Here is a 9,520-nt window from a genome sequence, read left to right on the forward strand (position 1 = left end):
TTGGAAGGTCACAAACAGTGATCACATGACTCAGAGATTCGGCAACCTTCCTAATGACATGATTTTGATCGTGTGACGACAGGGGACGCTGCAACGGTCATAAGTGTGAGAACCGGTTACGGGTTCCCTTTTTTCAGTGGTGTTAACGGTCCCTAAACGAACAGTTGTAAGTCAAGGAGCACCAGTGGTTTCTCTAAGAGTGGTAACTGCAGGCCTCCTTTAAGGTGACTTTCAGGGAAGTGTGGCTGATGACGGCGGGATTTAAATTTCCTCTTTTTTTCCCCCTTTCCTTTCTTCGTTTCTGCTTTTTTTTTTTTTCCTTTTGGTGCCTTATCTCTCAGGCTGATTTTTGTCACGACAGGGTTCCTGCCGCTAGAAGCCTTACGGATGAATAATTTGTGTTTGGCCGGCTGCATTTTCTGGCGACTGATAATCGTTTAGACTACCTTGAATTAATCATATATAACGGAGCAGCGGTTCCCTCTGGTCGCTAAGTGGGCCCTGTATTTAGCTGCTGGAAGGAAGGAAGGGAAGGAGGGAGGAAAGAGGCAGAAAGAAGATGGGAGGGAAGGAGGAAGGAAGGAAGTGGAAGGGAGGGAGGAAGGAAAGAAAAGGAAAGAGGCAGAAAGAAGGTGGAAGGGAAGAGAGAGGGAGGGTGGAAAGAAAGAAGGAAGGAGGCAGAAAGGTGAAAGGGAAGGAGGGAGGGAGGGAGAGAGGAAGGAAAGAGGCAGAAAGAAGGAAGGAGGCAGAAAGGTGAAAGGGAAGGAGGGAAGGAGGAAGGAAGTGGAAGGAAGGAAAGGGGAAGGAAGGAGGGAGGAAGGAAATAAAAGGAAAGAGGCAGAAAGAAGGTGGGAGGGAATGAGGAAGAAAGGAAGGAAGGAAGGAAGGAAGGAAGGAAGGAAGGAAGGAAGGAAAGGCGAAGGAAAGAAAAGGAAAGGAAAGAGGCAGAAAGAAGGTGGGAGGGAATGAGGAAGAAAGGAAGGAAAGAAGGAAGGAAGGAAGGAAGGAAGGAAGGAAGGAAGGAAGGAAGGAAGGAAGGAAGTCAAAAGTCAAGGACTACCTTGAACTATAAACTAGAGTCAGGCTGAAGATGATGGAAGAAGGGAAGAAGGGAGTTAACATTCAGCGTGTGTAGTATAATGTTGCTTTATCGGCATTTGAAAGAGCCTGCAGGATTTTTGGAAAAACCTATATCAAAAGCTGCCCATCCTGGATCTTGTTATCTTTTGTAAAAGTTGACATGAGCCACAGGGGAAAGAAGGCAGAATGTGGCTTTTTAAATCAAAGATAGGTACATCCTAAGAAGAATAAAAAAAAATATATAATGTGTTTTGCAGGGAATAACATAGAACATAAAAGGGGAAGGGTACGAATGACAGTGATTCTAGCTGGCATTGTTAGATTAAAAATTTTTTTAGACTTTTTAATGCAGCTTTTATTATTTCTATGAGAGCGGTTAAGGCGTCAGACTAAAAAACTGGGAGGCTGTGAGTTCTAGTCCTGCATTGGGCACAAAACCAGCTCGGTGACCTTAGGCCAGCCACTTTCCCTCAGCCCTAGGAAGGAGACAATAGCGAACCTCTTCTGAAAAACTTTGCCAAGAAAGGGAATTGCCTAGGCTGAGAATTGGACGCGATTGAATGAAAAAATATATTTTTATGAATCACTCAAGGTGGTGAAACTTTCTTAACACTCTTGTCCTCCTCCTATTTTCCCCACAACCCTGTGAGATGGGTTAGGCTGAGAGAGAGAGAGAGGGGGGGGGGATTGGAACAAGTCACCCAGCCAGCTTTCATGCCTAAAGTGGGACTAGAACTCACCGTCTCCTGGTGATCGGCTAAAAGTCAGCTTGTTGACTTTCGTGCCTATGGTGATACTAGAACTCACCATCTTCTGGTCTCTAGGCTAGCATCTTAACCACTAGACCAAACTGACTCTCAGCTTTCCCAAATCCAGTTTAAATAACATTTAAAAGACATAGCAGGTTCCAAGAGTTGGGGGAAGGGCCGGGTGAGGCGCCCCTCGACGTGAGTGATGTCAAGTTGGCCACGCCCACCCAGTCACATGACCCCCACCACCACCAAGCCACGCCCACAGAACCAGTAGAGAAAAATGTTGAATTTCACCCATGTTGAGGACTACTTATAATCACCGACTAACGTCCCCACCATCATCATGTAGAAAACGGCCGGGCTTACCTCTCTCTTTTGCTCCTCTCCAGCTTTACGTCTCCTCGGAAAGCCGCTTCAACACGTTGGCCGAGCTGGTCCACCATCACTCAACGGTGGCCGACGGGCTGATCATCACTCTCCATTACCCTGCCCCGAAGAGGAACAAGCCCACCATTTACGGGGTCTCTCCCAACTACGACAAGTGGGAGATCGAACGGACGGACATCACGATGAAGCACAAGCTGGGGGGCGGACAATACGGAGAGGTGTACGAAGGCGTCTGGAAGAAGTACAACCTCACCGTGGCGGTGAAGACCCTCAAGGTAAGCGTTGCGAATCTTCATTTTCGAATCTTCGATTGCCTTCGGTTGCCTTAAAACCAGACTTAATCTAGGAGACTTAATTTTGAAAAGAGGGAAATCCTCCCAAGTTCCTTTTTGTGATGGTTTTTAAAAGATGGGGAAATACTGCCATCTAGTGTTAATAATCGGGAATGTCGGCTAATGCGAGAAAAAACAGCCAACTCAACTCTGGAGATTTTTGTTCCTAAGGGACTCAAAAAACGGTCACACACGATCACTTTTTGCCACCTTCTGACAAGCCCAGTCACTGGGGAAGTCAGATTCACTTAACAACCGTGTGACTAACTTAACGACGACGGCGGTGAAATGGGGTAAAACTGAGTTAACAAGCAGCAGAAATGTCAGGCTCAATTGTGGTCGTAACTCAAGGACCGCCTGTATGATAGTTGGTTTTGTGGCATGAAACCCAACCAATCTCTTCATTACTCCAAACGGCCTCCAATTCTGACCCGATCAAGAAAGACAAACCTTGCATTCATCACAGCTTGTGATCTCTCTTCCCTGAAGCTGTGCCAGTTCTAGGAAACCATCCATTTCCCCCACGAAATGACTGGGGACAGAGCAGAAAAAAACCCTTTATTTCAATAACTGTCTTTCCTGCGTCTTCCCGCACAAAATATCAAAAGACCCAAATGATTTTTCTGAAAGATGCCCGGGTCGCAGGGATGAATCCAGGTTTCCCGCTGCTGACTTCCCAAATTTGCCGAATTGTCACCCCAAGTCCTTGGAGGAAAACAAAACAAAACAAAACCCAAAAACGAGGAGTAAAATAATGTTACACTAGTTTCTAATTTTTCAAGGGATTCAGGATGACAGTCCTGCTTTCCCTCCGGCTCCTGGTTATCTAACGCTTATATTACTCATCTTTTCACATTTCCCCCCTCGCTTGTCACTTTTGAATGACTGATGGATTATAATCAGGTCATTTTTGACTCCTAGAGAATTTCTCCTGCAGAATCTATTATCTCTCTATCTTATTCTTTTAAGTCTTTCAATTGTAGCCACATCACTCTTGTAACTGAGTCCTTCCACCTTCTTGCTGGTTCTCTTCTTTTCTTTCCTTCCATCTTTCCCAGCATCAGAACTTATCTGGGACCTAGAACATAGAATAAGGTCTTCTAGTCCAACCTTCTTGTCAAGCAGAAGATCCTATACTGTTTCAGATGGATGGATGGATGGATGGAAGGAAGGAAGGAAGGAAGGAAGGAAGGAAGGAAGGAAGGAAGGAAGGAATCAATCACAGAGTTGGAAGGGATCTTGGAGATCTTCTATTCCAACCCCCTTATCAAGCAGAAGATCCTGGATGGATGGATGGAAGGAAGGAAGGAAGGAAGGAAGGAAGGAAGGAAGGAAGGAAGGAAGGAATCAATCACAGAGTTGGAAGGGATCTTGGAGATCTTCTATTCCAACCCCCTTGTCAAGCAGGAGATCCTATACTGTTTCAGATGGATGGATGGATGGATGGAAGGAAGGAAGGAAGGAAGGAAGGAAGGAAGGAAGGAAGGAAGGAATCAATCAATCACAGAGTTGGAAGGGACCTTGGAGGTCTTCTATTCCAACCCCTTTGTCAAGCAGAAGATCCTATACTCTTTCAGATGGATGGATGGATGGATGGATGGATGGGTGGATGGATGGAAAAAAGGAAGGAAGGAAGGAAGGAAGGAAGGAAGGAATCAATCAATCACAGAGTTGGAAGGGATCTTGGAGATCTTCTATTCCAACCCCCTTGTCAAGCAGGAGATCCTATACTGTTTCAGATGGATGGCTGGATGGATGGATGGATGGAAGGAAGGGAAGGAAGGAAGGAAGGAAGGAAGGAAGGAAGGAAGGAAGGAAGGAAGGAATCACAGAGTTGGAAGGGACCTTGGAGGTCTTCTATTCCAACCCCTTTGTCAAGCAGAAGATCCTATACTCTTTCAGTTGGATGGATGGATGGAAGGAAGGAAGGAAGGAAGGAAGGAAGGAAGGAAGGAAGGAAGGAAGGAAGGAAGGAATCACAGAGTTGGAAGGGACCTTGGAGGTCTTCTATTCCAACCCCCTTGTCAAGCAGGAGATCCTATACTCTTTCAGTTGGATGGATGGATGGATACGTCCAGGCGGGTGGGCGGGCCACTCACAGTCGCCGCTACCAGTTCGCTGGACCGTCTCTTTTTGCCCTGCCTCCCCCAGCAAGGGTCGGCTCTCCGAGCTGAACTAATAACGGGAAGGAAGCCGCCTCCGCAGTTCCGACTGGACTTCGGGGTGGTGATTAATTATTTTTCTGCCGCAGACTATTTATTATCCTGTTTTCGGAGTGGCCGGGAGCCACCGAGAAGCTCGTTTGACAAAGTAGTTTGCGCAGAGAGATAAATGAAGGCCAGCGCTGCCCCCATTCAATACTCCTCGCAACGTTTAGCTCGGGCGATGCCCTTAAATAAGACTTCAATTAGCGTGGGATGTTTGCCCAAACACACACACAAGCACACACACACACACACAATCACAGAAGGGGGAGGGATATGGTGGAAGAGCCATTCTAAAGCTCTCTCAGTTTTCTGCACAGGGGTTTTTGCTTTAGATCTTGTACGGTGGTTTTCCTAAACTGGATTACAGGCAGTCCTCGATTTACGACCATAATGGAGCCTCAAACGTCCATTGCTAAGCAAGGCGGTTGTTAAAGGGAGTTGTGCCTCATTTTAACAACCTTTGGGGGGGGGGGGTCATACGTGTGAAAAACCGGCCATAAGTCACTATTTTTCCCAGTGCTTCGAATGGTCATTGAACAAATGGTCATAAGTGGAGGAAGGTCGGTAACAGCTGCAGCCTGGATCTTGAGATGTAGCGGTATCTCGCAATTTTTTTGATCGAGATGGCGACTTTCCTTCTTCCTTGCATTTGGGAGTGATGCTGATTTGATTGGCTGCCTCAGTTTCGCCTCAGTTGGAGATCTGTCCCATATTTTGATTTTTCCGCATACATTTTTTTCCTCCTTTCTCCATTCTCCTTCCGGTCTCTGTATTTATTTATTCTATTTTTTTTTGGTTAGCCGAACTCAAACCTCATTGTGGCTTGGTTCCCCCTCTGAGTAGAGCCGAAAGGTGGTTAGGTTGGGTTTAGCTCGGCGTGCTTTGATAAACCATAATTGATGGCTTAGCTTCATGCCAAGCCACTCTAGGTTTTCAGCAAGCCTTTTTCCTTTTGTCATGTCTCCTCCTCCTCCCCTCCCTCCCTCCCTCCCTTTCTTTCCCATTTTCCTTCCTTCCTTTCTTCTTCCCTCTCTCCCTCCCTCCCTCCAAAGCAAATTCTGAGTCCCATTTCATTGTGGAATCTGTTAACCAGGCTCTGGAGTGGTGGCCATCACAGGAATGGCCCTCATGGAGAACTCTCCATTGGTTCACTGCAGGAGGAGAAAAAAGTATTAACAAAGATTCTACAGTCCTTCCAGGATCAAATTATGAATTGCTGGGTCTATCTGACCCAAAGTGCGGTACGGCAGTTAAATTTTTGCATGCAACGTTCTCAAACTCATTGGTGAACTAATAAGGGTGCTATTTAGCCTGGAATCAATAGCCTATGGGTTTGATTGTCTTATATTTTTTGAATCAATAGTCATTTTAAGACTCTGTGAGCTGCCTTCCTTCAATATTCCTCTTTTCCAATTGTACGATACATCAATGCAGTTTCTTGTCTGCTGGAGTAAATGGAAACGTGTAGAAAAACCCAAGATAGTATAAAAAATGCTTGGGGGGGGGGCTTTAGCGGTAATGGTGGATTTTATTTTCACAGATTACTTTTTATCCCTCCCCCCCCCAATTAATTTTTAATTTCACAGATTTAATTTCACAGATCTGTGTTTTATTTTGGTCAGGAAGTACCATTTTACTGGATCGTTTCGTTATTTTAACTCTACTTCAGATTGCGGGGTGGTATATCGATCTCATCCAAATGAATTTCACGCCTCTCCCCAAAAAATGTAACACTGCGTCCAGTTTTGGTCGTCGCCATGATATAAAAAAGATGTTGAGACTCTAGAAAGAGTGCAGAGAAGAGCAAAAAAAAGATGATTTAGGGGACTGGAAGCTCAAACGTACGAAGAACAATTGCAGGAACTGAACATGGATAGTTTAAGGAAAAGAAGGACTAGGAGTGACATGATGGCATTCTTCCAATATTTGAGGGGCTGCCATCAAGAAGAGGGGGTCGACCTATTCTCCAAAGCACCTGAAGGCAGGACAAGATCTTCAAAGATGGAAGGTCTTCAAAGAGAGAAGCAGCCTAGAATTAAGGAGAAAATTTCCTGATAAGTGAGAACCAATTAACCAGTGGAACGGAAGTTGCCTTCAGAAGTTGTGGGTGCTCCTTTCCTGGACGTTTTTAAGAAGAGACTGGCAAGCCATTTGTGAAAAATGGAATACTCTGGAATACTCTTGAGCAGGGGGCTGGACTAGAAGGCGTCCAAAGTCCCTTCCAACTCTTGTCATCATTCTGTCTCTAACCTCCAGCCACGCTACCTGCTGAGCTGAGGTATGTTGGAGCTCAGCCCGTCTTTGAGAGGACTACTATACATTCTGTAAAGAAACAGGGGCATCTCTTGGATGGCCAGCAGGAAAGCAGGCAGTTTCTCATACTATTAGTTCCTACTCCTGCGATGCCAAGATAGAAGTGCTGTGGAAGTAGAAATGCCATTCTCAATTATCATACTCTCTGACTGTGAATTGAATCACTGTCATGGGGTTATCTACCCTTCCATGCATACATAAAGACCCAGGGCTGCGGTCTTGGTCTCCTTTTTCAGAAGCCGGGATGCTTCTAGCAGATTCACAAGCGTCCATCTGTTATTCTTTGTACTGAACATCTGTCAAATATATATGGCTTTGACCACAGCTCGCTCAGAAACCAAGCCAAGCTGTCTAGTAGCGCAAATGATGTTACCTAGTTTGGTAATGAAAGGTTTGCAAGAAAACGACCAAGCTCAGAGAGCACCATTCCTTCTCCTTCTCCTTCTCCTTCTCCTTCTCCTTCTCCTTCTCCTTCTCCTTCTCCTTCCCCTTCCCCTTCCCCTTCCCCTTCCCCTTCCCCTTCCCCTTCCCCTTCTCCTTCTCCTTCTCCTTCCCCTTCCCCTTCTCCTTCTCCTCTTCCTTCCCCTTCTCCTTCTCCTTCTCCTTCTCCTTCTCCTTCTCCTTCTCCTTCTCCTTCTCCTCCTCCTTCCCCTTCCCCTTCCCCTTCTCTTTCTCCTTCTCCTTCTCCTCCTTCTCCTTCTCCTTCCCTTTCTTCTCCTTCTCCTTCTCTTCCTCCTTCTCCGTCCCCTTCCCCTTCTTCTCCTTCTCCTTCTCTTCCTTCTTCCTCCTTCTCCTCCTCTTCCCCCTCCCCCTCCTCCTCTCTACAAACCCCACTCCCTGCTAGCACTGATGTTACCTAACTTGGTAATGAAAGATTTGCAAGAAAACCACCAACCTCACAGTGCATCGAGAATTGTAGTCATAAGTCAAGGACTACCTGCATACAACTATAATTGCTAAAAGTTCATGTAGAGAATAGAATAGAATAGAATAGAATAGAATAGAATAGAATAGAATAGAATAGAATAGAATAATGAGATACAAATAGAATAGAATAGAATAGAATAGAATAGAATAGAATAGAATAGAATAGAATAGAATAGAATAGAATAGAATAGAATAGAATAGAATAGAAAGGGACCTTGGAGGTCTTCTAGTCCAGCCCCCTGATCAAGCAGGAGACCCTACACCATCTCACACAAGGGACTGTCCAGTCTCTTCTTAAAAACCTCCGGTGATGGAGCACCCACGATTTCTGGAGGCCAGCTGTTCCACTGGTTAATTCTCCTCACTATTAGGAAGTTTCTCCTTAGTTCTAGGTTGCTTCTCTCCTTGATGAGTTTCCACCCATTGCTCCTTGTCCTGCCTTCTGGTGCTTTGGAGAATAGCTTGACCCCCTCTTCTTTGGGGCAGCCCCTCAAATTCTGGAAGACTGCTCTCATGTTACCCCTAATTCTTCTTTTCTTTAGACTAGCCAGACCGAAATCCTGCAGCCGTTCTTCATATGGTTTTAGCCTCCAGGCCTTCGATCCTCTTAGTTGCTCTTCTCTGAACTTTTTTTCCAAAGCCTCAACATCTTTTTTTGTAGCACGGTGACCAAGACTGGTTGCAGTATTCCAGCAATACTGCAATGGCACCTTTAAAAAGAAGGGTGACAACCTTAAAATTAAATAGAAAATAAATTATGAGGAGGCCCACGAAGCATCTACACTCCAAGAAGGAAGGAAGTCTGCTGTTTCCAACAGAGTTCAGTTTTCAATCCTCTCCAAGTAAATACGCAGAAAAGGAGGAGTGGGGGGGGGGGGGGGGAACAGAGCAGAGGGGAAATTGGGAGTATTTGTGGGTTTCTTTAGAAATTGCATTGATTTTACTGGGGTTTCTTGCTCGGTGGCGTCTCTGCATTTCCCGCGTGTGGCCTTCGGGCCAACACAAGAAAAAGAATCTTGATAATGAAATTTCTGGAGAAAAAAGGAAAGAAGAAGAAGAAGAAGAAAATGGATTTCCACTGATGTGAATTGAGTGGGTATTGGGGAAGGGAGAGGTGTTTTTTTTTTTAAATTCCACTCCAGCAATCCTTTTGCAAGTTCACCACATGTTCTTTCAAGTTTTCCATGGGAGGAAAAGAAAAAAAGAAAAATCAAAGGAAAAAGCTGCTGTGATGGGCAATGATTGCATCTTATGATCTGCCTTTTCTTTCTCCTCCTTGAGGGTCTCGGGGATCTCTCAAATCTCATTAGGATTGGAGACCAGCGAAGGGGAGAAGTGAACTGGCTCGTGCGATTTAAAAAAGGGGGAAAATTCAAGTTGGCTTGGGTTGTTGTAAAGAAGATCAGAACTCATTTCATTATTCCCTTCCCTATTTATCCTTTCCCTCCTTCATCCCTTCCCCCTTTCCCTTCCCTTGGGAAGGGTGCTTTTTCAAGACTTTCTGGAAAAGAAAATCCAGTTG

At 45.4% G+C, this 9,520-nt stretch overlaps 1 protein-coding gene across 1 annotated transcript in view; it reads left to right on the forward strand.

The window, feature by feature from the left end:
• Positions 1–9,520, forward strand: part of ABL1 (ABL proto-oncogene 1, non-receptor tyrosine kinase) — a 71,856-nt gene that overhangs the window by 49,412 nt on the left and 12,924 nt on the right. Inside the window, 1 exon segment of the mRNA XM_070955937.1 lies at positions 2,222–2,494. Within this exon segment, the coding sequence (XP_070812038.1) occupies positions 2,222–2,494 (273 nt within the window).

The sequence above is a fragment of the Pituophis catenifer genome, unplaced genomic scaffold (genome assembly GCF_029215685.1).
Source record: "Pituophis catenifer annectens isolate HBS135680 unplaced genomic scaffold, rPitCat1.0.hap2 SCAF_17, whole genome shotgun sequence".
NCBI lineage: Eukaryota > Metazoa > Chordata > Lepidosauria > Squamata > Colubridae > Pituophis > Pituophis catenifer.